This window comes from Nelusetta ayraudi, unplaced genomic scaffold (assembly GCF_046127955.1).
Source record: "Nelusetta ayraudi isolate G7.1 ecotype Tasmania unplaced genomic scaffold, CSIRO-AGI_Nayr_v1 ptg000136l, whole genome shotgun sequence".
In the NCBI taxonomy this organism is placed as follows: domain Eukaryota; kingdom Metazoa; phylum Chordata; class Actinopteri; order Tetraodontiformes; family Monacanthidae; genus Nelusetta; species Nelusetta ayraudi.
This window is the reverse complement of record NW_027466186.1, coordinates 6,350,185-6,378,163: the sequence shown is the minus strand read 5'-3', so window position 1 is coordinate 6,378,163 and position 27,979 is coordinate 6,350,185. Positions and strand designations below refer to the sequence as shown.

The 27,979-nt window shown below is 44.3% G+C and overlaps 2 protein-coding genes across 5 annotated transcripts in view; one reads left to right on the top strand and one right to left on the bottom strand.

The window, feature by feature from the left end:
• Positions 1–27,979, top strand: part of adam22 (ADAM metallopeptidase domain 22) — a 48,778-nt gene that overhangs the window by 17,894 nt on the left and 2,905 nt on the right. The window contains exons 5-31 of one of the 4 annotated variants that reach the window (XM_076012421.1): positions 838–920; positions 3,781–3,844; positions 14,279–14,336; positions 14,474–14,550; positions 14,863–14,937; positions 15,106–15,177; positions 16,438–16,604; positions 16,699–16,783; positions 16,966–17,056; positions 17,139–17,190; positions 19,721–19,820; positions 19,895–19,966; positions 20,053–20,145; positions 20,330–20,410; positions 20,494–20,544; positions 20,622–20,685; positions 20,773–20,878; positions 20,976–21,095; positions 21,211–21,379; positions 21,953–22,064; positions 22,916–23,006; positions 23,180–23,233; positions 23,492–23,599; positions 24,104–24,204; positions 24,386–24,452; positions 26,085–26,174; positions 27,432–27,555. In XM_076012421.1, the coding sequence (XP_075868536.1) occupies positions 838–920; positions 3,781–3,844; positions 14,279–14,336; positions 14,474–14,550; positions 14,863–14,937; positions 15,106–15,177; positions 16,438–16,604; positions 16,699–16,783; positions 16,966–17,056; positions 17,139–17,190; positions 19,721–19,820; positions 19,895–19,966; positions 20,053–20,145; positions 20,330–20,410; positions 20,494–20,544; positions 20,622–20,685; positions 20,773–20,878; positions 20,976–21,095; positions 21,211–21,379; positions 21,953–22,064; positions 22,916–23,006; positions 23,180–23,233; positions 23,492–23,599; positions 24,104–24,204; positions 24,386–24,452; positions 26,085–26,174; positions 27,432–27,555 (2,427 nt within the window). Of the gene's footprint in view, positions 1–837; positions 921–3,780; positions 3,845–14,278; positions 14,337–14,473; positions 14,551–14,862; positions 14,938–15,105; positions 15,178–16,437; positions 16,605–16,698; positions 16,784–16,965; positions 17,057–17,138; positions 17,191–19,720; positions 19,821–19,894; positions 19,967–20,052; positions 20,146–20,329; positions 20,411–20,493; positions 20,545–20,621; positions 20,686–20,772; positions 20,879–20,975; positions 21,096–21,210; positions 21,380–21,952; positions 22,065–22,915; positions 23,007–23,179; positions 23,234–23,491; positions 23,693–24,103; positions 24,205–24,385; positions 24,453–26,084; positions 26,175–27,431; positions 27,556–27,979 lie in introns of all 4 variants that reach the window. The other 3 variants (XM_076012419.1, XM_076012423.1, XM_076012420.1) reach the window with 3 other exon arrangements.
• Positions 9,731–13,966, bottom strand: cldn12 (claudin 12). The gene is made up of 3 exons (XM_076012438.1): positions 13,808–13,966; positions 12,447–12,705; positions 9,731–12,361 (listed from the first exon to the last, which is right to left on the bottom strand). Exons 2-3 carry the CDS (start codon positions 12,663–12,665, stop codon positions 11,510–11,512), a joined length of 1,071 nt encoding a protein of 356 aa, XP_075868553.1. The 5' UTR covers positions 12,666–12,705; positions 13,808–13,966; the 3' UTR covers positions 9,731–11,509.

Genomic DNA, 27,979 nt, shown 5'->3' with positions numbered 1-27,979 from the left:
ATGCAAGTATAGAAAATAAATCTACGTACGTTCGCAGGGAGTGGAAGTAGTGCAGCACACACCAGAAGGTGAAGACAGGGTGGGAGAGACATACATACGTAAATAAATGTGTAATAAGTGTGTAATATATATACATCTATCAATCCATCCGTCACCCTAACTACTCATAGGCAGATGATGGCCCTCTGGAGTCTGGTTCTGCCCTAGGTTTCTTCCCACAGGGGAGTTTTTCCCAGCCATTGTCGCATCTTGCTTGCTCCGGGTGCCCGGTTGGTTCTCTCTGATTGTATAAAGCGCTTTGAGACGCCTTTGGTTGTGATTTAGCGCTGTACTAATAAAAGTTTATTATTATTATTATTGTTATTATTATCTATCTATCTATCCCTTCTGATGCATTTTTTTTTATCTTTACTTTCTGCACTGCAGATACTGAAGACATCCAATATATGAGCAAGATATATGTAGTTATGCAGCAAAGAAAAACATATTTAACTCTAAATATGCTTTTTATGAAAGGTGGCTTTTTGAAGAATTTAAATATAAAACTTGTTTGAGCTATTTTACACTTTTATTGTTTCCCACATAATTCCATGTGTGTGCATATGTAGTTTAGCTGCCTTCAGTGAGAAACTGCAATGTCAGTAGTCATGAGAATGAAAGAAAAGACATTAAATTCAGAGACATGCATCTCATCTACTTCCTACACTTAAATAGCAAGTGGCCCATTGTGCACAACCACTGAACTTTATTTCCCTGATATAAAACACACATGATTTAAGTATGTTTTCTAAAGTATATGACGGTTGTGTTTGTTTGTTTGTTTGTGTTTTCTCACAGGGGGGAGAGCACTGCTACTACCAGGGGAGAGTCAGAGACATTCCTCGCTCCTATGTGGCCCTCTCCACCTGCCATGGGCTCCAGTAAGTCCACGTCTGAGTGGCTTATTTGTGTGTGTGTGTGTGTGCGTGCGTGTGTGTGTGTGTGTGTGTGTGCGTGTGTGTGTGTGTGTGTGTGTGTGTGTGTGTGTGTGTGTGTGTGTGTGCTTCCCATCCAGCGTTGCTGCCTCAGAGTCTGTAGGTCCCAGGCCCTGCTCCCATTTATCTATTAGGCCAGAATAATTAGTTTTCTCCAGCCTCTCTCCTGTCTCTCTGCATTTTTGGATCTGGGGTCAGACAGGTGCCACTCAGTCAGACGTCCTTCCTCTTCCCCCTCTCGCTTTCATGTTGTTATTCTCAAGAGTTGTTGTGCTCTGCAGCAGCAGCAACCTGGAGCAGAGGAGGGTCAACAAAAACAGGTACCTGCTGGCAGGAAGGGGCTCACTGTAGCAGGTGTGCGACCGTTTGTGAGTTGTTTCTTATATACGAAGAGAGGTGAAGCGAGACGTGAGAGTGTCCTAATAATAAACAGCACCTCACTGTAATTATGTAATGCAGATGTTCACAGGTTCTGGTGTTTCACAGTTGCTTTCTCACGTCTCTCACAGCAATTCAGAAACACAAACCTCTCAAATATTTGTATGCATTGCCGTGTTTATTTTTTTGATTCAGCCTTTAAATGTTGCACATTTTATTTGTGAATAGACTGTGCCAACAGGACCATCCTGCGAACCTGGTCATTATGTAATTCCTCTTGATATTTGACTGAAGTTACTAAAAATGATTTGTCTTCAATTCAGAAGACTCAACTCTTGGAGTTGATTGGCTCAGTGCTGTTGTGCGGGTGCTATTGGATCAGTGACGTGTGTGGATACAGCATGTGTGCAGTTACACATTGAAGTGTTCGGCATCAACATGGGAGGACTGTTTTCTGCAAAACGTTAGTGGAAGTTCTGGAATTTCTGCCGCTTGTTCAAGACTTGTTGGTGGATTTTCCTCCTGGGAGCGGCTTCGTCTCTGGTGACATCTTGTGGTTAGCAGGCTGGCCAAGGCCATGTACAGTGACGGTTGAATGTGAAACCGGTTCTACACCAGCCGTCATTAGTGCTACACCAGCTTATTGTTCTCTGCTCACCGACAGTTTCATCAAATTAGCTTCGTTCGAAAAGCATTATTTACTCTACACACACAACTAGTCAAAGCTCAGTTTGGCACTCTGCTGTGTGGAAATATAGTTTGACTAATTGAAGCAATGTTGTTGATTAATGATAATTTAAAAATAGTTATGATTAGACTCTGACAAGGCTTCTTAAATAACTTACACATGTACACTGGAGAACGAGTTAATTGCAAGACAGAAAACGTGCAGCCTGTAGAAGTTATTTCTTTGAAGCTGATGTCTGGCTGCTATTTAGTTCAGATATTTGCTCATTCATTTCACATAAACCCTAATTTGATCGATTTAATTGTTCTATTTTGGAGACTTTTATTCCGCTTTGAAATACACTTAGATTTTGCTTTGTTTTCTCCGTAAAGTGTCCTTGGCTCTCTTGAAATGCGTTTTACAAATTGAAGTTATTATTCTCATCATTATCAGTCTCACTATCTTCTGATCTGATTCTGAAAGTGAATTAGATATGACGCTCCAAAGTGGGATTTACAAGAAATCAGACAAGAAATCTCAGCAATTTAGCTGCGGGCCAAGGTTAACGCGGCCCATTTCCAACTGTCACAGAGCTATGTGTCACAGTTGGAAATGGGCTAAATTAAAATTCTTTGGATAGAGTGGAGTGCCTTTCATGGGGGCTGATGAAACGGCAGGAAAGGTTTTTTATACGGGGGAAAAGAACAATCACATAAGAAAAGAATTAAATAAAGGCAGGGTTGCAGTGGATAAAAAAATGTGTTGGACATAAGGACTTTGTTCAGGAGGTGAAACACCGACCTTCCGCAGCTTTTACCATCTCGACTTTACAGTTTGACCCATGCAATCTCCTAAAAGCTGCAGTCGTAGTTAATCAAGAGAGGGCTGTTCATTTTTCTCCCCACACACTCAGTAGGCCGCATACAAAGAGACCTTCACCCTTCCACTGAGCAGGACATTGATCTCTGACTTCTGAAAGATTGCCGTGTTGAAATGATGTGTGTGCATTTTGTGTTTGACAGGGTCCCGGTCCAGCCACCACCCATCCTCCCCCACAGTGCCACATTAAAGTGACAAATGGGTTTCAAGTTTCGAAGTGCAGAATATATGCGCATGTGGGGTCATTTCTCCACATTTCATTTCGTTTCTGATGCTTGAAAACATTGTCGGGCATCGCAAAAATCTTTATCCGACCGTCATCCTCCGCTCCAGCTGCCCCCAGCCAGCCAAGCAATCATGGGATGTGCCTCATTTGGTGCAAACGCTTCGTCATTCCTCCGCTGATAAACGGCATGGAGGTTGACGCTGACCTTTTCAGTTTTTGCTGTGTAGGGGGAGAAATCTCTCAGGTGATTGGCTGACCTTTTGTTTCACTCCACCACGACTTCATCACACAAAAAAACAGCCAGCAGCCAGGTCGGCGCGGGGTTCTGTCAAACAGCGCACCTTAACAGCGGTGCGCTGGGGCTGTTATTCTGTTAAAAGTGAGGAAGCTCTCACTGGACCGACGTTGGAATGTTGAATGTGTCACACAGACGACTGAGTGCAGTTTGAATTCACTGGCACTGTTCCCATTAAATGATGCATTATCTGGCATGTTACTGAGTACGACAACATAATCGGACATTGGTGTGTGTGTGTGTGTGTGTGTGTGTGTGTGTGTGTGTGTGTGTGTGTGTGTGTGTGTGTGCGTGTGCGTGTGCGTGTGTGCGTGCGTGTGTGTCCTCTGTGCCCCACTCACTGCTTCTGTATGTTTTTCAGTGGGATGTTTTTCGACGGCAATCACACCTACATGATCGAACCTGGAGGACAGGGCGGCAGCGATGTGAGTAGAAAATACTTCTTCATTGGTGAGGTGGTTCCCCTCAGAGTTGTTCCATTTCCTCCTCTTCTCTTTCCATCCAGCTGCTTCTTTTCTGCGTCAGTGATCAGTTCAGCTGTACTGGCGCCCTCAAATGTTTTTTGAGTCAGATTTTTTTTTATCTTATGAGTCCATTTTTCGAATGATTTCTGTCGACACCCGATATCAATGGATGGAATATTTGCTGTAGTGAATTTGTCTTGTGGCTGCCTGTGATGTATCACGGTGTGTGAAAGAACTCCTGGCTCATGTCTTCTGTGGTTTTTCGCGGCAGCTTGGAGCAGTCGCTTCCTGCTTTCTTGCTGTCATACCTCCCGCTAATGGAATCCACTGAGAGCTCAAGGCTGGTATAAAATCTATTGAAGGTTTGGGAATTGATGGATGATATTTCAGGGTTGAATTTGGAAGCTTATGGTAATATAAATGCTGTAATAATTCCATGTTTTTTTTATTTGTGTTGATGGAAGCATATTGCATCATGTGTAAACACACTATAACATTAACCTGACGTCAGTGCTGGAGTGAGGAGCTGTACACAGAAGAAAACTGCTCCACCTCTAGGATAGCAGCAGATGATGGCACCACTGAGGATTTGTCATTTCTGTAAAAGGGAGTAGCTGGGGAAATTATTTCTGCAATTTTAATTGACTGACTCACTTGTTCTCGAACGTTCGAGTCATTATGATCAAATTTCTTATTCTAAAAGGTCGCTTGTGTGGTTTTAGCGTCACACCATGTGTTTTTTTTGTTGTTAATTTTCCCTTTATACTTATGAAGATGTGAGTTTTTTGCACATTGAGTTTGCACCACTTGAATCATAGCAGTTTTACCTTGTTTTATATGAATTATGCACAGGTCAGTATCTGTCCTAAGAGGAAGTCTACAGGTGTAATGCTGGAGTGGGTTAGTTACAGATATTGCACACCAGTTGCTGCTGCATTTTGAGACGGACACACAGGTCTCAGGGCAGCGAGATTCTCTGGATTACACAGGAGATGTAAAAAAGACTGCAGCCAATTACATCATCGCAATTACTGCCATTGTGATAGGAGATTGTTGCAGGTTGGACAGAGCAGGATGGTGAAAGAATGCTTTGAAAGCTGCGTGTATGCGTGTGCAGCTACTTTGGATTCATCCCACCGCAGCCCTTTCATTGCCAGAGGTGAGCAGAGGAGTGGTGAGCAGGCTTCTGGGTCCAAGGCTCCAGAGGAGATTGTTTACTAAAAATAAATGGAGAAGAAGGAGTCGGCGGCCGCACGGGGCTACCTGAGTAGCAAAACATTTGTCACTGTGTCTTCTGGGGGAAAGGTACAACGACAGTAACCATTTTTCAAATTGCTAGGTGCTACGTAAGAGCTTATGCAATATGGTTATGTAATGGATTTTTACAGAATGATCAGAGCATGTTTGAGTTCAGTGGAAACATGGGGATGAATGTAAGTAACTGGTGAAGGAAAAAAAGATACTTTTTTATTTCGCTGTTGGTCTTTATGTTAAACCTGAATTTACCTTTTCACCTTCATTTTACTCCCTTTTTCTGGCCTCCTCCTCATCACCCCGCTGCCTTCAGTCTTTCAGACTGAATTATTCAAGAAGCGAGAGATGAAGAGACTGAAGATAGAGTGAGAGATGGGGAGAGAGAGAGAGATCTTAACACAGAATATTCCTGCAGCCCACATCAGTAGAGATGCAGAATTCTGGCAGACAAACGCGTCTACGCTGCCAGTATGACGTAAAACACATGAAAATTTAACCAGGAGTCTTTGCAAGTTTAGTTTCAGGCTGTCATGCTTTGTCATACAGCTAAAACTGCACTCTAACCTCTGATAGCGTTCACAAAACCCAAACACGTTGTTGTGATGTCATCCATTAATTGGTTTTCACCCACTAGACTCTTCATGTCAAAGTGTATTCTTAAAAACCACGCAGTTCTTGGACTTAAATCATTTTAACCCACCTTTCTATCTTTCTTTCTTTCTTTCTTTTTAAAAAAACAATATTGACTTTGTCGTACTAAAGGATCACATTGCAGTCTTTTTGAGCTACACCAGACCAGTTTTTATTATTAAGTGTATTTACTACAAAGATGTGCCTTAAATTAAACATGAACCAAACTCTCCATAGTTCAGTTAGAGGCAGGTCAGGATGGCAAGTGCTTCCACTTTTTGCAAGTTTTAAAGATTGTAGGTGGGTTGATCCTGCTTGCATGACAACACTGCCCCCCCTGGGGGAAGACAGTGTCTGTCAGTGTGTCAGCGCTGAACTGAGCTGAACTATGGTCCACACCGACTGTCTGGCCGCTCTGCATCTTCGGGTTCCTCTCTGTGTCTGTGTCTTTGTTTCACTCTCAGTCCATCATCGTCCAACTGACGGTCAGCTGAGAGTGGAATTCCTCTTTGTGTGGCCTGTGATTTATAAGACGCCCAGACACTACCAACATGTGTGCAATTGATATCATTTTAGGCATTACCAGTTATGTCCTTGTCAGTGCGTGTTGCTTAATTGGTCGGTGCAGTATCAAATGTAACGGGTTTGTGCCCGCATTGCACCATCCTCAGCCTCGGTTATGCTCTTTATCCAAGAAACTGGGAGGAAAAAAGTTGGCGGTATATATGTGTGTGTGTGTGTGTGTATGTGTGTGTGTGTGTGTGTGTGTTTGTGTGAGTCCGCAGGACTCCTGGCAGCCATATGGTTACTCCATCTGCCCTTCGTATGCCAAGGGAGGGGGGGAAAAAAAAAGTTCTATGGGACATTAGCGAAGTGTGTCCTGTACAAGCTGCTCCTGTCACCCTCTGTAGCTGAAGTGGTCGGCAAGTGTCTGACCGTAGAATACAAATAGAGCGAGGACGAGCACTCTTGTGCGGCACAAGAGATGAAAGCCTGCAACCCCAGAACGGGATGTTCCCGGGTGCTGCACGGCTGCTAACTCATGCACTTCACGAGTGCGTAAGTGCCCGTGCGAGTGTTGCGCGCAAACAACTTGGAGTGAGGGAGGGAGGGAGTGTGACGCTCGCTGACTTGCGTGTGCAGAAAACACCATATGCTTAGTGCGCGTTTTGTTTTGAACTCCTGTGCCACTCCACCTGCATCCACGGGCCTCTGAGGTTACATCCTGAACACCGGGCTAATTCAGAACTCCCATACTGTGCTTGTTATTTATAATCTTTGACTCCATCCAATCTGTGCCCTCTGTGACATCACAATTGTTTGACATTTGATCATGAAATCATGATCAAGTCATCGTATTTAGGTTTTATTGGTAGGTGATTGTATTGGTTCCATAAATCGTTTACAGTCCAACATTGTATTCTAAAACCAACTGCACTCACTCAGTAAAAGGCAGTCTCTACTTCAAAAGCAATATAATATATAGAATATAATCAATCAATCAATCAATTTCAGCCTGTTGCGCCACTGCTGGCGGGTGGCCTCCACATCTGCTTCTACACTTGCCGATCTTGGGCCACATGGGTCCACACGTTGCCGGCCTTCTCTTCGATGTCATCTCTCCACCTCTGCTTGGGCCTTCCTTTCCCTCTGCTCCCCTCTCCTTGGCCCCTCCTTGGTTTTCTTGGCCCGTCTGTGGTCAACATGTCCTGCCCACTGGCCTTTTATGTTGTGCACCATTCCGATGATGTCCTTCACTTGCGTCCTTTCTCTTATTACTTCGTTCCTGATCTCATCTTTCCAGGTGATGTTCAGCATTAATCTCTCCATGCTTCTTTGGGCCACGGACAGAATATAATAGTAGATATTAAATAATATATTAAATGATGTCCATAAAATATATTCTTCTGATTCTGATCAAGCATAAGAATAACTTTTCTTTCTATGTGTGACCTTATATATCCAGCAGGTTTTAATGTGTGCCATCTGTTATATGAGTGTCTCAGTTAGTGTGCCAGACACATTACACAGTGGCATTTGATGTGCTGTGACTGACACAGTGTAGCCTGGCACAGCCAGAACCATAATTCATTATCACCATGATGCATTTGCTCTGCGCATCAGCCTGGTGTCCAGTCCATTCATGACGCTGTTTGCAGACATGAAGCCCTGCCCTGCTCTGATTGGTCGAATCGCTGTCCAATTGTGTGCTGAGGCAGTTTTGACGATGTCCTTTGGCACTGCACCTCTCCCCTCCACCCCCCGACCTGAAACACCACCACTGAGGCGCCAGACTGATTCTCAGTTTTGAATTATGAATTAGTCTGGCTGTGGCAGACTGGAATCCTGGTGAAGTGTTTGTTGGACGTCTTGTTTCAATCAGAGGCGTGTCTGCCGTCAACCCTTTGTTTGTGCTCTTTGGTCTCATATATTGCTGCAGTGTGGAAGAGCGAGAGATTCATTTATGTCATTAATTAATCATGATTAATTAATCATGTGGTTATAAAATATGAGTGTACATATGTATATGTATATATACATATTATATATATATATATATATATATATATATATATATATATACATATATATATATATATATATATATATATATATATATATATGTATATATATATATATATATATATAAATTCTCAGTTTTCTATATCTCTATATCTCTATATGTATACATATACAGATATATAGATAGCATTTATTTTTTTGATATCTGTGGTCCTTTGTGCTTTGGGGTCCTGACCTGCAGTCACAAGATGGAATGAGGAGAGGAGGTTGGGAGGATGACTAGAAGAGGGGGTTGGGGAGCTGGAGTGAACTGTGGACTGTGTTGATGGGGGTGGTGGTGGAGGTTTAGGGGTGGGGGTTGGTTTTAAGTGCCCAGACACACACACACACACACACACACACACACACACACACACACACACACCTCTATATACATATCTCTATATCTTTTTTTAAGCAGTCCAAGCTGGGCAGAGTGGTGTGAGGTGCAGCAGATGAAGGGATTAGAAAGATGGGGGTCTTCCTGTGGCCCGCAGCCCCAGCTACTAAACCTGGACCGGCTCATTTATTGCCGGAGAATAAAAGCTGTGCGAGCGTGTTACCCCTCCCTTCTTTATATTCATGAGCCAGCAGTCTGTGTCGGAGGTACCATCTCCCATGACAACCCAGGCTCCGCCCTAGTGTCTTTGTAGCGCAGCGCCAGCATATGAAAGCCATCTGTGAGAGCCGCGGTTGTCCGCCCGCGTTCACTCCCTGCTGGGTCTGAACGCTGCGGACTGAGCGGCTGGTGGAAATGACCCCAAACAACAAAAGCCTTGGCGCTCCACAAAATGCTTATTACAATTTATTTGGAATTAACAGTTGTGCTTCTGCTGTGTCTCACACTGGTTATAATTATGGCTCTTTTAATCATCTGCTGCTAAATTCTAAGCTAATATCAAAGAGTCTTTTTTTTAAGATGGAGTCGGCTTTAATTAACTCTGCTGAGATTCAGGCTGGTGGTTGTTAATACAAACTCCTGTTCAGAGATAAGACGAGACGCTGGAGTGCCAAGATTTATTTTTTTAATTTTTTTAATTCCTTTTGTAAATTGGCTCTGGCTTCTCTACAGAGTTTGTTATACGAGAAGTCAAATGTTTACCCATAGCATGCCCAAAATATATCAAACCCACTTATGGAATATCCTGGTAATGCTTTTTTTGTTTTTGTGGGAAACAAAAACATATTCTAAGGTTACTTAAATTTCAGCAGGTTTTTTTTTTTTTAAATGTAGGTAATCGATGTACAACTGACTAAATTGAGTTCTATCAGATTTTCTAGAAACTAAATATTCGATAGTAGTGGTAAATATATCAGACAACTGTAATTCTTAATACCCTCTTGACAGTTTTCTCTATATAAACATTAATAAGTACAGTAACACAATTTACTCAAATTGACTCACGTGTCCCAACCTCCTGTTTATTACACTTAAGACTTAACCTGTCTTGGTTTGGTGTCCAGATAGATACACTGGTACAAATGTGTTTTTAAATTAAAGAAAACAAACTAGGGAAGAAGAAGACTAAAACTGTTTTACTGTGGGAGGAAGGCCACAGCCGGACGAGCAGAACCATCTGAGCAGAAATGATCACAGGGCTAGAAAGTCAATTCTATAAATCACACAGCATGAAGGTTGTTTGTTTTTTCTTGTTGATCTCCAGGGTCTTGAAGTCAAGACCTCTGCCACACTGTGATCAAGTTGGGCTATGCAGAGGCTTGTCTGCCTTAGAGCTGGCAGAAGTGATAAACACAGACAACGGCAATGGCAGACAAAAAAACAACAACACATTGCTGCACTCCACCAGAGAATCTGTGGAGTGAAAAGTCTGAAGTTTTAAAATTGCCATAGTGCTTTTTAGACTTGAGAATGGTTAAAGGAACCAATTTAATTTTTTTTCATTATCTGACTACGCGTTTGGAGCTGTTGCTACCCTGCAGAGACACAGAAAAAAAAAAAATCCTGTCTGTCTCTTTACGAGCCATTTGAATCAAACCTGTAAGTGTCTTGGTCCTACCATTCTTTGAACCAGGTGTTTGAACTGCTAACTTGCCATAGACTGATCACGACTACAGCGCAACAATCAGGACCGTGCCAACGTACAAAGTTTCTTCTTCACGTCTTTTTTAATAAAAACACAGGACTAATATCACTGACTTCAAACACACAGAGCAACATTAAACAGTGAAAAACATGATCAGTGCTAATTAGAGGAAACACACAGAAAGCGCGGTTTGACCTGCTGCATTTGGCAGATTCACAAGTATTACCCATATGCTGGGTGCAAATACAGCTGCACTCCAATTATGTCCCGTCTGTTTTTAACATTAACTTGTGACAAACCCCTGTGTACAGTAACAAACTGAAGAGGATGTATTTCCATGAAGAATTCAGTATAATACATTTCAGGCTTCTGGACAGAATGAAGGCAAAGTGAACTGACACATTGTTCATACAATTAGTGCATCAAATATTTGTTAACGGCATACACAAAGGTAGCTGACATCACAACAAACAGTGTAACAGGCAAGTTGGGTAACAGCTGCAACAGTCAGTTAGTAGGTGCTGCCTCTGGACCACAGGATTTAACATAATGACAGTGTTCTGTCCAGCAGTGGCTGTGACTCTTTACAGTGTTACTGTAGTATTTCACAATAGAAAACACAAGACAATAAAAAAAAGAAAATCTATTTTTGTTCACGAGCTGTCATTATCAGTTTGGCAGACATAATAAAAGACAAGAGTGGCAGTGACATGGCACCAAAAATTTAAAAAAATAATTTTCTGCTCTACTAGCAGTTTGGTGCCTTGGTTACAAATGTACACATTACATAAAATAACAAGTAAAAGTTAGTGTATTAAGGCAACTTAACTGTGCTTTTCCTACAGGCATAATGTTGGTCCCTTTATTAAAGTAAATTAAATGTAGTGTTGCGAGTCTAAATGCTGCAGTGAGCTTTACTTTATAAAGTAAACCTCATCCTTCATGACAGTACCTCCTGGTTTTCATTCTCATAACCTCCAACTAACAGCCCTGACAGGACAAATTCTCAGAACCATCCATCACTGTGATCGGCCCTCCTGAGAGTTATTTTTTCGTCTATCATAGTCAATTAGTTTTAGAGACCATGGCGGCTCATGAACCGAGGTTTTGAATGTGCTGACGACCGTCGGCCACTTCACTGGCCCTGCGTCAGCACGGGAATGTCGATCTCGATGGCGGACATCCGCGAGCGGGAGGAGTAGCGGTGGCCGGCGTAGCTGGCGGCATAACCCTGAGAGGGGGCGTAGCTTTGAGAGGGGGCGTAGCTCTGAGAGGGGGCATAGCTCTGGGATGGGGCGTAGCTCTGAGAGGGGGCGTAGCTGTAGGCCTGCACCCCTCCCACCTCTGACCCGTACCCGTCGGGAGCAGACATCTGAGACATGTACACCTGGGGGGGCGCGGGGGCCACCACGCTCTGCGCGTAGCCCTGGGCTGCCATGTACGGCTGGGCTTCGATCACAGTGGGGGGGTAGCTCTGCGGCGGGAAGGGCTGAGAAGGTCCGTACACTGGGGAGGGGGGGTACCCGTTGGCGGTGAGGGGCTGCGCCGACAGCGAGGTGGGCATGGATTCCAGAGGCGTCCAGAAGGGGGAAGGCAACTTTTTACACATGCAGTACCACATGAACGTCAGCAGGGCGGCCAGCATCAGCCCGCCGGAGCAGCCGATGGACACGTACACGGCGAAGCCATCGGAGAAGATGTTGCTGTATCTGATGTTCATTTCCTTGGTGCGGAACAGGAACCACACCGATGGGGCCATGTTGATGGCGCCCCCCAGGAACAGGAACATGCCCGCCACCAGGTGGCAGCCGGCACTGTTGACCAGGAACCTGGCGGTCTTAATGTCTGGCTCGGGCTTGTCCGAGCAGCAGCAGGTCTTGCACATGCCCGACATACAGAGCAGCAGGGCCATTGAGCCGAGCAACAGGGCCGTAGGCAGGCAGAACTGAAGCAGCCGCAGGTCAAGCTGGTCCACTTTAGAGTACCACTGGAGAGAAATTAGACAAGAGCCGAGAGTCAGAGGCAAAACAGCGATACGGGAGCGGAGAGATGCAACAGGATCTGATTGATACCTCAGAATCATAGTGGTAGCATCCTGAGTAGCCGTCCTGCTGCACACACTTTGCCCACAGTCCGTCATACACGCTCACATTCTTGGCGTTCCGGTTGAAGGTGACAAGTCTTGTGATGCGCCACTGAGGGATCACGGCTGCCACTGCAATCCCTGCCACCGACACAAAGGCAATGATGAAGGAAAAGGCGTTGGTGGCGTGGATGTTCCGGCACGACATGGCTGAGCGCTGACAGGAAGTGAGGCCGCAGTGAGAGTTCCTGTTAGAAAAGAGAAAAAGGGGAAGAAAATAGAAAAGAAAAAAAAAAAAAAAATCAATTTTCAGACAGTTATTCAAGCCTTCTCAGACAGTACCATTCCTATCTAGGCAAGCTAAGTGTGCCACGGTGTGACCTAACTTTGGGCAACCCCCCTGTATTTCAATTCATTACTGTGTCGTTGACCCAATATCTGCTGCCCCAGAGAAACAATGCTCTCATTTCATGAGCAAACAAAGTAAGAATGAGTCAGGGGGCCGTGGTGGTGCGAAGCTTGTTGGAGGAAAAAAGTCCATACAGTCGTGCGTTTCACAGAAAGGACCCATAAACAAGCAGGCAATTGAGACAGACATAGTGGCTCCCGATTGCGGTGACGTGCTGCAGTGATGGACAAACTGGAGGTTAGGGGCATAAATAGAAAAAAAATAAACATATTATATTGTATCTACTTAGAGCCAACGGCCTAATTCACACCTACGGGATGCTGCTTTACGTTTCATTTTAAATGAAAAATTAAACTGGGAAAGCTCTAAACATTTTCCCCTGAGGAGATTGATATCATTTCATACAGACCGCATCGACACGTTTATATAACTACAATATAATACTACTATCTGAGTCGGTGTTGGTTTTTTTTTTTTTTTTCAAGCTTTAAAGTTATGATCGTCTTGTTTCACCGTCCGAAACCATTAATATTTAATGTCTTTATAACAAACTTAATAAAAGACACAAGTGAAGCAAAATGGACAAATGGGATTGAAATAAAATGCGTCGCATTCTCAGATTACCAGAGGGTCGTTTTGACACTTCTGCCTCTCTGAAGGTGGCCAGCTAAGCTAAATGCTAAGTTTTTGGTTTTTTTTTTAGAACGAAACTGGCAAAGATTAACCGTATTTACACACCATCTAAATGTAATTCCGGGTTACTTATTTGGTCCGAACGGTAACAAGTATCTAACTAAATACTTTTAACCGTTAGCCTATTTCCACTGGCCGTAGCTAATTATAATGGCTGTGGATCCTAACAGCCCGACAACCTGTTGCGTTGGTAACCCCTCACAGAGAAGCCCAACGAAGACACTAGCGTTCAGACGGCAATGAAATACCTTTTTTAAACTCGGCTGTTCGGTCGCGTTTAGATCGACGGAGGACACATTTCAGTTGACTTCGCCCCTCCGTTCGACCCAGTTAAGTGTTGGCAGAAATGAGCCTTCTCACAGGAGACGTTCCGTAGCTCGAGAGTAAACAGGATGTGCACAGACATTTCCGCCCTCGACGCAGTGTATGCGCATGCGCGTTGTAAGGAGCACGAATACCTGATCGAAATGCTGCAAACACGACATATAATTTCGAAGCGAAGGGTGTGGCTAAAACAACAATTATCTTTACGCCATGTAGAATTAAGTCCAAAAAATAGACATACATTTGTTTTGTATTTTAAGACGGTCAAGTTAATGAAAATATTCCACTTGGCATATTTTTGGTTTTAAAATTGACATGAAAGAACAACTGCCTCACTTCCATCTACATTTGAGACATCTGGCTGTGATTAAATTCTCTTTGCTTTTGTCTTTCAGGGAGACATCCGCATTCACATGATTTATAAATCTGCTGGAGAAGAAGGATTTAATGATGGTAAGTTCCATGTGGAGAGTGACTAATGCTAATGTAAATAGAACTCTTAAATTTGTTTTCATGTACTGAGGATAATCGAGGAAGCAACGTCCTGTTTAGAATGTCGATGACAACATACACTTTGTTTTCTTCCCGAGGTGATCTAGCAGAGCCTCCTTTCCCAAGCCCTCCATTTCCTGGGTCAAGGGCGGTCCACAGAAGGCTGAAGAGACAGGTGTGTTAAGGACATATTTGTACCTGAGAATACGGTCTGACTCAAACAAAAGGCAGGCTTATGACTACAGCTGTCTGTCTCTGAGCCCACGTGCTGCTCTAATCTTTATTTGGATTTTGGGAAACAGACAAACTTGGTTTTAGCTCTGCATAGTTCATCCTTATTGATTGTCCCTGCCTTCTCTTTTGTACGTGATGCATGCATTAGACATGAGTTGATCACTGTGTTTGCCTTGTACTTAACAGGGATTAGCCTGTCCTGTTTATATAAGACAGTAAAAAAAAACAGAAACCACTTATTGTTTCTCCTCAGGCCCCATATGCATCGAGAAGTGTCGAGGATGAGACCAAATACATCGAGTTGATGGTGATCAACGACCATTTAATGGTAATCTATTGTTCGCACAGATCATATTGACACTTGATTATGATCTGCTGGACAAAAAAACCCACATGTGCTCAAACTATTTCAGTTTTGTGTGATAATTTTTTCTAGATGATTAAACCATTTGTTTTCCTTTTATCCCTCTGTGTCTCCCTCTGTGTCTCCCCGCAGTACAAGAAGCATCGTCTTTCCTTGGGGCACACAAATAACTACGCTAAGTCAGTGGTCAATATGGCTGACATGGTAAGAATCCTATTGATCCTCTTCTTGGAACGCTTGCCACAGGCACTCTCGGTATTATCGCTGAGCACTCATTTCTCACTTAACCAACCTCACCCATTCTGCATTTGAAACATTTCCTGGGCCAAAGGATGCTATGAGCAGCCATTAAACAGTCAGCCATGAGGGTTTTTTTTTGTGTTGGTGAGACAATGACAGCATTGCAGCAGAACTGAGGGAGACGTCTATGATGTTTCACTAGTGGCAGCCCTGTCAGGGTGCTGTGCTGCTGAAACCTGACCTAATGCAGGTCATCACTGCAAGATGAGAAAGGTTGTGTTTTTGGAAGTGACCTTGTGCAGGTTGATGTGGAAGACTCTGTTTGGAGAGTGCGCATTAATATACCTGCTGGTATGGCACATAGTGCACTGAGACCCCATTCCAGGCCCGAGAGTTTACCATACTTTGTTATTCAGTCATAACAAAACCAAACAAAGCAATAACAAAAAACAAAAAACCTAAAACATAATTTTCTTTTGTCATCATCATTCATCTGATAATTCAATGTAAGTTCTCTGATGTCCAACTGGACGTCAGAGAACTCTCATATACCAGCTCTAACGTGCTGTTGAGAAGTGTTGTTGCAATACAGCCACTTCCTGAGAAGTTTTACTGTTGTGTCACTAAGACACAACAATTGTAATTCTAATGGCTTCTGTTGCATTACAAAAGATCTTTTCTAATTTTCCATGTTCAGGCTTTTCACATTCATTGTCTGTGGTTTTGTTTTCATTTCTAAAACAGTGCTGCTGATTCTTTTTTTTTTTTTCAGGACGAAAATAGAAATTGATCTAAAACAGTGCCAGGTTGTTGTTGTTGTTTTTAACCTATAACCTGAATCTTCACCGTGATTAAATCGCTGTAACGTTAAGCTTTCGCTGTCAACATTGAGGTTTCCCTCGCCCTCTTCTTCCACGCTTGTCTGGCCTTCCATTTCTTTAGGATTTGTCCTCCAGCTGGCTCAGTCTACATCCTTCAGGCTGCTGCCCTTGTTGACTCAGTTTAGCTGCTTTTGTCTGGAGGCGGGATCACATCGATCATCCAGACTTCTTGGCAGCGGTTATAATTAGCACCTGGGGATTTTAATGAATTTGAAGGATGCCAAGCACTTTTTTCCCTTTAAGTTTAGTTTAATTGTTGAGAGTTTTTTTTATTTTCTTTCTTTAATTATTGAGTCAAAGTGTTTAAACTGAAAAAGCTTCACGACTTCATTTATTTTCCCAGATTTTCAAGGAGCAGCTGAACACCCAGATTGTGCTCGTTGCAATGGAAACGTGGTCAGCCGACAACAAGTTTAACATCGACGACGACCCAATGGTCACGCTGCGGGAGTTCATGAAGTATCGGAAAGACTTTATCAAGGAGAAATGTGACTCTGTTCACCTTTTCTCGTGAGTGTCAAGAAATCAAACGCAACACTTATTTTCTGCTTTCCACACATTTGTTTGAAACCTTCCCTTCCCTTCTCTCTCTTTTCATTATCAGAGGGAATCGTTTTCATAGCAGCTGGGGAGGAGCTTCCTACATGGGAGGGGTTTGCTCTCTAACTAAGGGGGGTGGGGTCAATGAGGTAAGCCGTGTACCACAAACTCTTATTTTCATCCCAATCATTGTTTTCCAACAACTTAAATAAATTATTTCTTGTACTGATTTCTTTTTCAGTCATACATCTGGAACACAAATCTGGAACTCTTTATTTATTTTTTGCACTTTTCTGTCTTTTACTCCTCTTTCTCTGTGTCTCTATATCAGTATGGGAAAACAGACGAGATGGCCATCACCCTCGCTCAGTCTCTGGGCCAGAACATTGGCATATTTTCTGACAAGAGGAGGATCATTAATGGTACCCTGTCTAAACCTCACTGTTTTTTTTTTCCATTAGCTTCCAATATTTTCTAATGCAACGTTTGTCTGTGCTCTTCCAGGAGAGTGCAAGTGCGATGACCGTTGGTCAGGCTGTATCATGGATGATGTTGGGTAAGTGTCTGCCACAACATGTTTCTTTATTGGGGTTAAAGAAAGCAAAAAAAGTCCCTCCAAACTCCATAACAACATGCATCAAAAACATTTGTTAGTATCTGGTCCAAAGTAGTTACTTTGTCTGCTTATGAATGTATTCATATTGTTGTAGTTTGACAATTTTACCACTTGGATGGCATATTTTAATATAATATAAGTGGGCGTGCCTTATTCATTAATTAATGTATTGTGGGTTTTGCAACTGAATCAAGAAAACAGGTGATGTGTGTGTTAGGATGCGTTTATGTTTCCTGTATTTGTGCTCGTGTTAAAACATCTCTGTGCTCATCAGCTCTGTAGTACAAGAGTGCAGACATTGTGCCTCAGTCAGCGTATTTGGTTGTGTCTGTGTGTTGTGTACGTGTGTATGTGTACCCCTCCACTTAAATACTTCTCACGTTCCCCCTCAATCCCGAATGGGACAGCAGGTGAGCAGAAGCTTGGCCCGAGCGTTGCCTGTGCTATTCTGAACCAGCTGGCTGCACTGGAGGGGTTGTCAGTCATCACAGCCTTTTCCCCCAATCCATCCAGCAGAACCGCAGCCACTGCCGCCGCGGCTTCACCTCTGTGTTCAGATGATGTGAACAAATACAGTTTACCGTCCCGTTACAACAACACGCTGGCTGTATTTTTCATCATCATTATTTTCGTACTTTTACACGTGTACTCTGTGTGTCTCAGTTAGTAGCAGACGCCCCGGGTTGACCAACTCCTAAAGTTCGTTCACTCCGATGAGTCTCTCCGCTCATTAGAATATTTCATCTCTTTTATTCATACAAAGTCATTCCATCAGTTTCTTTTTTTCCCCCGTCCATGTCCAACCGATTGATACAGTCTGCAATGTCATTTTCATCTTGGGATAGTATTGGTGTACCTCCCTCCCACTCTCTGACGCTCCACAGTCCACTGTTAAAATCACGAGGTCACGTGACAGAGGGCAGACCTCGCAGCCGTGGTCAGACCTGGCTTCAGTAATTGATGGAAATAAGACAATGTCAATGGTATTTCAGACACTCGTATTCAATGGGCTGATCACGTCCATTGACAGATGTTTGATTTCTTTCCTCAGCACCTGCATGTCTTGTCAAATTGACCTCAATCCTGCAATTAACAATTTCTGTACGTGTTTTACAGGTTTAGCCTTTCTGTGTGTGTGTGTGTGTGTGTGTGTGTGTGTGTGTGTGTGTGTGTGTATGTGTGTGTGTGTATGTGTGTGTATGTAAAAGCTTTCATTAATATGTATCTTAATTTATCCTAATCCTAATCTACGATTTATTGTAATGGCGGTTGTCTGTGGTTTTTTTCCATGGCTGTGTCATCTAAGTGCCACTAGGTGGCGACAGGCTGCCAGTAAACAAATTAATTCTCACAGGAGGAGGAGAAATGTGACTTTAACCTTGACCTCACTAGTTTCCTGGATTAATGAAGTGCTTCACATATTCCCATGAACAAATATGCATATCAGGTTCTGTGTTGATGGTGCTGTCCCTCGCGGTGTGTAAAGTTTTCATCCTGACTTTGTCATTCTGTAGTCACCATTGTAGCAACTGTCCATGTTTTGCCAACCAGTGAACCACATCAGCATGTTTCAGACTTGGTTCAGCCTCTTATTAGTGTTTGATAAGAGAATTGAGCACTGCAATATTTGATTCATATAAATAAGGTTACTTTTCAAATACAACTTGAAAATCCAATATTATTTTGGTTGAACAAATACGAAGATCCGTCTGTTCCTGGAAGGTCACTGGAAATGTTGTAGTGTACATCAGCCATCATCCAAACAGCATTTCAGGCATCACCCTTGTTGTGAGGTTTTTGTTCTTTTTTCCTCCCCCCAGGTCAAATAACAAAAACAAGTTTGTCTGTTATTGCATTGTCCTCACTCGACCAGAAATCAAACATACATCTGTTTTGAGCTTTATTGCGCAGCAGGAGATAATGGAATTTAAAAGCTAGTGTGGATTTTGGTCGTTAGAGTCATCAGATGGGACACCTAATAAGTTTGTGCTGATGTTACAGATGTTTATTGAGCCCCAGGTGGAATTTTAATTAAAAAGAGTTGCTTAGTTGGACAACCCCAACCTGCTTATGTGACTCCATATCACACTACAATGCAATAACTAGATAGTCACACATAATATTCCAAATTCCTCCTCAAGACAAGTCCATCAACACATCTCACCGTATCAGCCATATACTGTGTGTCCTTCATCACATCTAGATCCATAACAACGCCTCTGAACTTAGCTTCACTGTTTATCTGCACAAATGTTATAGTCAGGATCTCCTCTGAACTGTAAGTACAGTGAAACTCTGATAAAACCTGAAATACTCCCGTTTTCTCTGGAAGAAAATTAAGTTTTATCAGATTAAGCCGTCTCTAGCATTGTTAATGAGAGATAGGAGGAGTTGCATTTCAACTGTTTTTGTCCTGCACTGCATGTCTCTTTTCTTCTGCTTTTATCTGAGCGTGCTCCTGCGTTTACAGTTACTACCTGCCCAAGAAGTTCTCCGACTGCAACGTGGAGGAGTTCCATAACTTCCTGAACAGCGGTGGAGGAGCCTGTCTCTTTAACAAACCTGTGAAGGTACACCCCACCTACAGAGACAGACGGGTATGTGTCTCTGCTTGTTTTAAATGATGAAACTGTTTCCCTGGCAGCTGTTGGACCCTCCTGTGTGTGGAAATGGCTTTGTGGAAACTGGAGAGGAGTGCGACTGCGGCAGCCCGGTGGTAAGTTCCTGAAGCATCGGTGTGATGGGCAGCAGGACTCAGTCGTGAAATTGCGATCTCCAGCGGTGGTGTCTTTGTGTTGTCAGGAGTGTGCCAGAGAGGGAGGGACCTGCTGCAACAGGTGCACCTTGACGCAGGGCTCCAAGTGCAGCAATGGACTTTGCTGCAACAACTGCCAGGTAACCAAAAATGCATTCGAAAATCTGCCAGCCTGGTGCATGCCATCATTGAATGCCTTGTTTACAACTCCCTGACATTCTGTCTTCAATCTATCAAAGTTGAGTAAATGCATCTGTTTCAATAGTAGGTGCCCTCTTCTGTCTTGATCATCACAAATGGATCATTTCAATGTTGTTGCTGCAGATGGAATTCCTGGGAGTTGTGTGCAGAGATGCGGTGAATGACTGTGACATCCCAGAAAACTGCACAGGCAACTCCAGCCAGGTGAGCCCGACTCTCGCCCGCCAGCTCTTCACTCTCTGGCAGCTAATTTTTCAACGGCTCTCTGTTTTTGCTTTTGCTCGCAGTGCCCGCCCAATGTGCACAAGATGGATGGCTACACATGTGAGAAGGACCAGGTGAGCTATTTTTTGTGACCTAAATCCTCGACTCCTGCACGGTAGATGATGTGTAACGGGATGTGTCGCTCCTGCAGGGGCGCTGCTTCAACGGCAGGTGTAAAACCAAAGACAGGCAGTGCAAATACCTGTGGGGAGAGAGTAAGTGATCGTCTGAGCCCTCCACTTCTGAACTGCCGCGGTGAGGTCAAGCCCTCTGTATCCTAACGCTCCCGTTGTCTCTGCCAGAGGCAACGGCTGCTGACAAGTTCTGCTACGAGAAGTTAAACATCGAGGGGACGGAGAAGGGCAACTGTGGGAAGGACAAGGACACCTGGATCCAGTGTAACAAACAGTGAGGATGTCCATTCTAAAACACTGCTTCGCTTCCACCGTCGGCTTAATTTGGCCTGTGCCTGATTTGTTGATCGGGGTTTTTTTTTGTACCTCAGAGATGTTCATTGTGGGTATCTGCTGTGCTCCAACATCTCGCCCTCCCCACGGCTGGGGGAGCTGCAGGGAGGGATGACCTCCTTCTCAGTTGCTCGACACAGCGCTTCCCTCGACTGCAGGTGAGCGCCTTCAGGGAGAGAAAAGCACCTCCCGAAACGAGCGGTTTCATGTTTCTGGCCGAACTTTGTCGCGCTTGCGTGGAGAGACCATGAAGTGGAGTGTTTGATTTTTCAGCGGCGCTCACGTGCTCATCGACGGGGACACAGATCTGGGTTACGTGGAGGACGGGACGGCCTGCGGCACGGACCACATCTGCTTCAACCACAAGTGTCTCCCCATCCAACAGTTCAACTTCAGCACCTGCCCTGGGACCACCGACAAGACAATCTGCTCGGGACATGGGGTACACACACACACACACACACACACACACACACACACACACACACACACACACACTCATCCACACACGCAGTGATACCAGGAGGCCAGGAATTTGTTTTTGTTGCAGTGCCACCAAATAACCAGTAGGGGTTATCGGTCAGAACTCCGATGATGTCACATTTTTTTTGCATGAGTAGGATTTAATATCAAATAGACACGTGCATTTTTATCACACATAACAAACTAAACTCTCGGCTTACATATTTTATTTGAGGTTTCGCGTTAAAATCATGAAACTCTGAGTAGATGCTCCATCTCACCTATTGTAAAGAGGCCAAACACAAGCTGGCTAAATCCTTACAAGTGTAAAAGTTTATTATTCTGTAAATATAAATGAATATTAGACCACCAGCTCAGTGGTCTAGTGGTCCACCCTGAGACTGGTAGGTTGTGGGTTCGATCCCCGGCCGAGTCAGACCAAAGACTGTAAAAGTGGCACCCGTTGCCTCCCTGCTTAGCACTCAGTATTTAGTTATTTAGTTTAGTAATTAATGTTGTTTGTGTTTGCTGTTTTTTCCTGGTTGCGCTGCAGGTGTGCAGCAGTGAGCTGAAGTGTGTGTGTTACCTGGGCTGGACAGGAGACGACTGTAACTCCACATCTCCTCTGAGTTATCTGGTGGTCGGACCTACTGCCCCAGTTTCAGGTAGCGACGAGCAGGGTCACTCTCGGCAACTCTCTTTATCCCAATATCTCTTCTTCTTCTTCTTCTTCTTCTTCTTCTTCTTCTTCTTCTTCTTCTTCTTCTTCTCCTTCTTCTCCTCCTTCTTCTTCTTCTTCTCCTTCTTCTTCTGCTTCCTCTTCTTCTTCTCTTCCTCTTCTTGTTTCCTCTCCATCCTTTCTACTCTCTCTTTTAGCACTGCCTCACACACAAACACGCTATACTGGGGCATTTTTAAAACTCGTCTTTGCTTTGTTTTTCCTCCATGCGTTCCTTATGATTTCAGCTTCGGTGCCGTATTCACGTCATGCGCACTCAGACCAGCTGCACTCACTGTTTTCACTGAACCATGCATGTCATTCTTTTTGTTTGTGGTTTTTTTCACACTCATTCTTTGTCGACAGGCTGATGTCTTTGACGGAGTTGACTTGAGGTCAGATTTGAGTTCCTTTTCATTGTATTTATCCCATTTTGGATGTCAATTTCTGCCCCTCTTCCTCTTTCACCCAGATTTCAGCTCATCTCGGTTGGTTCGATTACGGCCAACATTGATTTGTTGTCTTTGTTAGTTTTTTTGGTTCTTTTATTCGTAACCCAGCACACTGCTGCAAGTTCCTTTCCGAGCCATCCTAGTGGGATGGCAGCTGTTGAGTTCTTCTCCTCTTTTGCTCCCCTGTTCTCCCTCTACACTTTTCCCGCTAAATGTAGTGTGCTTTATGTTCCGCCACAGTGATTTGTGGTTGATGTATCCCCCCGTGTGTGCAGTGGCTCGGGAGGCAACAGACACTCATCCAATTAACACGCTCTCCGCTCCCCTCTCTGTCTCTCTGTCTCAGGTATCACCAGCACCAACATCATCGTCGGGGCCATTGTGGGCTCCATTCTCTTCCTCGCCCTCATCCTGGCTATGACTGCCTGGTGTTACAAGTGAGTGTCACTGGAGCTGGATTCAAGTCAATTTTATTTGTGATGCATCACAAATAGGATGCCTGTTATGTAGTAATAGTACATTAGCATTTTGCCAACAAAAGTCTTTCACTTTATCCCAGTAAACGTCAATCCAAATCAAAGTTGGGCTTTGTTTTTGCTTCTCTTCACAGGAGCTACAAACAGAGACGCTATGTTGAGTCAGAAGTTCACCGAAAGTTCTGCCGGTTTGCCCTCTTTAACTTCATTCTCACCATTTCATCAAAGCTGCTCAATACAATGTCTTTGATTTAGTGCTGGCACATCCCGTGCCTCGCTTGTGTTTTAACTTTAAATCATATTATTGCATCAGACAAAGTCGCGACAAATCACTCTTATCTGCTTCCCTCAGAGCGCCACCTGGTGCCAGGCTGTGGAACTCTTTGTAAACAACAAGTCTTGCTGCTGTTTCTGTCTGTCTTTTGAAGACCTTCTGTATTTTCTAGGCAAATGCCCCCAGGTGACTATGTCACCAAGCCTGGGGACGCCGACTCCTTTTACAGTGACATGCCACCAGGTGTCAGCACAAACTCTGGCTGCAGCTCCAAGAAGAGGTCAGCCTGTCTGTCGCACCTGCAGATTTGCACCCTGTCCTTCACTGCCTCCATCCCATCCATTACTCAGCACATCTCACTGTTTGGCTTCAGGTGTGCCATGTCATTGTCACTCATGTGTTTGCTCTGTGCTCAGTTGTGTGTGTGTGTGCGCGTGTGTGTGTGTGTGTGTGTGTGTGTGTGTGTGTGTGTGTGTGTGTGTGCGTGTGTGTGTGTGTGTGTGTGTGCGTGTGTGTGTAGCGTTTACTCAACTTGCAGTTGTTGCTCTCATGCTCAAAATCTCACTCGTGTCATTCTGGAAAGCAAAAAGTAAGGACAGAACGTTTGTACTCTAGTGGATAATTTGGCTAAAACATGATGTTACCGTCACAGTTGACGGTCAAAGTGCTGCCTTGTCAAATAAGAATCACAACTCGCTGTTTGTCGCCACATGCTGCCACTTCCACCTTGTCTCAATGCCACGGATGTTGCTGTACTCTAACACTCTCTGTCAATGGCGCGTAGATCCAATGGCCTGTCACACTCTTGGAGTGAGAGAATCCCAGATGCCAAACACATCTCCGACATCTGCGAAAACGGGCGACCAAGAAGCAACTCGTGGCAAGGTGATTAAGCAAACCTCTGTTTACAGAACATTTGTGCAGACGTCCTCCTGCACTATTGGAAAATGAAGTCCGTGTGCTAGCTTGAATCAAACAACAACAACCTCTTGCCCCACTAAGAAAATGGTATGAAAGTGTGTACATTTGGATTTAATGGGTGTGCTTATGTTCCCGTTCTCTGCAGGAAATCTGAGCAGTAATCGCAAGAAACTGAAAGGAAAGAAGTTCCGTGCACGATCTAACAGCACAGAGTAAGTCCCCACTGTCTCATCTGCGGGTCTGCGGATAACTCTCAGCTAAAGAATGTCACAATTTTAGTACTCCAAAATGGATAGTCCACCTAAAATTAAAATGTCACTCATTTATCACGGACTCACACACAATTTCTGGTGCATATAGTCATTCTTGAAAGGGGAAAGCATTCTACCCAGTGGACGCCAGATTTCAGTTCTGTGTAAACTATTTGCAAGAGATTGCAAGAAACCTGCTCCTATCTTGAAGAAAGTAGTGGATAACTTGGCTAAAACATGACGTTACTGTCACTGTAAACAAAACCCAGGAAGACAAGAAAAAAGGCAGAACAAAGTAACAAAGTAAATTGCACAAACCTGACTGAGCAGGGCGAGGACCAACCGAGGATCTAGCGCTGGCTAGATCCTTAGTTTGCACAATACAAAGAGAAAAGTAAAAGCAAATGCAAATAGGCAAATAGGTGGAAACTATCTAACTATGCTAACTGGTGTGAGGAAAGACAGCTCGACAGGTGGCAAACACACAAGGGGAAAGGGCAAGTGACCTGACTCTGGGGAAGAGTTGAAATTCAACAATAAAAGCTGTGAGACCGACATACAAACACAAGTTGACAAAACAGTTTTGTTGAGCACTCAGCTACAAAATGTTTCCATTGGGCGGCAGCTTCCTTTCCCTCTGTGAAACTCTAGAATAGTTATGTGGATTTGAAAAGTGGCACATCAATGAGTAATAAAGGGGTAAAATTTTCATTTTCGAGCAAACTATCCCATTAAGGTGTTGTGATTCTATGAAACACTCAGTGACGTGTAAGTGCTACCCAATAAACTGAGAGCTGTAAGAGAGACAGCAAGTGTTTCTCTGTTCTTGTTTGGACTGAGATTTCATACAACTACAGCTAAACTTATGGAAGCCAGAGAGGGCGCTCTTCCACTGGTTGTGGACACATTTCGAAAGCCATTATCAGCCTTGAATGCATGGTAGAATGAAATACATGTACTTGAGTCTTTTGCTGCCATTTTATGTGACTTTGCACCAACCAACAACCTTGTTTTGAATTGTTTTTGAAATGAAAAATGTTCTATGCTCTGTGTTGAATCTCACTTTCTATCCAATGTGCATTAACCTGTGTTGCCGGCGCTGCTTTCGCCGTCGCCCAGCCTGCTGCATTGGTCCGTTGGGTTGTTTTGGTTTGTCGTTTGTCAGTAAACAGTGCTGCACATGTTTCCACTGTGAGCATGACGCTGACCGAGCAGCGGGAAAGCGTTTGGGCTTGGCAGTGAATGCAGTGCCTTGTAGCCGGTGTGCAAGTGAGCCTGTAAAACTCAGCACTCACAGTCGTGTTGTGATGTTCGTGGTGTCGTTGTCATCTGAGAACCACACGCAGGTCTGTCCGCCATCTTCTCACCTTTTTCCTCGATTGCATCTTGGGTGTTTGTTCAGGATGTCTTTGCTCTCTGCTCTGCCGTCCTAAAAATATCTCCTCTTCCTCTCTCCCCCCAGCACTTGCTTAAATGTCTGGAGATGTGATCCTTGATTTCCATTTCCCATATTTTCCTTCCTTCCTTTTCTCTCTCCTCTCCTCTACCTTGTGTCGTGTCCATCACCACCTCCCCGACCCCCTTTTCTCGCAGGTATTTAACCCCTCGATCCAAAGCAGAGTGTTATGATGTAACTAAATGGGTAGAAGATGTGAATAGAAACACTCAAGGACCTTACCTTAGGTACATTACCATCATGCCCTGTCGTCCTTCACGCTTGTCTTAAAAACCTCTTCACTTTTGGTTTCATTTGTGAAGGAGAGAAACAGGCGGCGCCAATCTAAGCCTTTATGCCGCGAATGGTGAAAAACACTTTCATTTACAGCCGGCATGCTGCAACCTGGAGTTCCCCAAGGGGAGGCGCTGTTGGGCATTCAAAAGAAAACGTTTTTCAGCTTCACATCACCTGGTCCTTCAAAGTCATTCTTCCTTTTCGTTTCGAAACGATACTCAGTTGTTTTTTATCCAGCTGTGCTTTACTTTGCAGATTTCTTTCTTTTTTTGTTTTTTGATTTGCCAGCACATCACTCTGCTCTCTTGGTTTGATGACGGCTCCTCCTTGTTTGTGCCGGCGCTCCTCTCTTATTCCCTCCCTACCTTTTCCTCCCGGCCTCAGTCTCCCGTCTCCTCTGCATGTTGCGTGTCTGTTTGTGTGTATAGTTGTGTCAATGAGTGTCCGTGTGTCAGCGCTGCCTCACTCCAGCTGATCTCACATGCATCACCGCCACGCCGGTCATATGCCACTCGCAGAAACTGCATTCTCTTATTTGAGAGGAAAACCTTTCCTCTCTGTCGCACTAATGCTAATAAATCAGATCACCTCATGGTAGTAATGAATAAGCTGCTCTTCATGGGGTGGGGCTCTATGAGGCAGAAACCCTGAACGGGACCTCGGTCTGTTGTTGTCACCCAGCTCCAGTCAGTCTGCAGTCCCAGTCACCTCGTCATACTCCCAGGCTCCACTTACTTCAATGCACACGATTCCATTTTGCTGAGCAGCCGAAGCTCTTCAGACTAATGGCACGGAAACAGCGCCACTTTGGCAGGGCGGAGTGTGTGAGGAGACTGTGGCTATGCCCACACCGCTGCTGGGATGTGTCTTGCTCTACGCAGGGCTCAGTGTCGTGTGCAGAGGTTGCCTGTAAAAGCCGAGCTTCCGGCACCTTCCGTTATTTCATCGGAACCGGATGACATAATGTGCTTTCAGCTCGAGCTTTTACGATCAACCTCTCCTGTGTCCGACGACCCCTCACTGTTCGAGCGACTCGAGAAGTGCGTTGCCCAAAGTCACAGATTCAACATGAGCCCCAGGATCAATCCGCCTCACGTGTCCCTCTGTGTCTTTGGCCAACCAGACTCCGGAGAGCAACACGCCATAAGGCCGCTCGCTCGGCGTGGTTTCACGTTGTAACACGCGCACCTCCCTCCTCTCCTCCTCAGGACGCTGTCCCCGGCCAAGTCTCCCACTTCGTCCACAGGATCGATTGCGTCCAGCAGGAGATACCCGTACCCCATGCCCCCTCTCCCAGACGACCAGAGGAAGGCCAACAGGCAGAGTGCCAGGGCAAGTGCCAGGCTTTCGCTGCTCACTCAGTGCATGATTCTGCAAAGTGATTGGAGATCAGATTTTACAGAGTTGCTGCAGCTATTAAAAGAAGCTCTACTGCTGGAGCTGGAAACCTTGTCAATACGATGTCTGAGCCTCTTTATGGGCCAGAGTGGCTTGACTGATGCTTTTATGGTATTGTTCATTTAGTTGCCATCACTTGCCAGATGAGTGTGCAGTTTAATACTTCACATGAAGTTCGCCCAAAGCTTTTCTTTCCAAGTGGGGACATTTTTATACTTTTTTTTGCATTATGTAGTTAGTTTTCAGAATTATTTAAAACACAAACTTAAATGCAGCACAACCGATTAACAGGTTCAATACAGCAATACAGTGCGAGGTTGTGTAACCTGTCCATTGCTGCTTTTAAAGACCCCAGAGG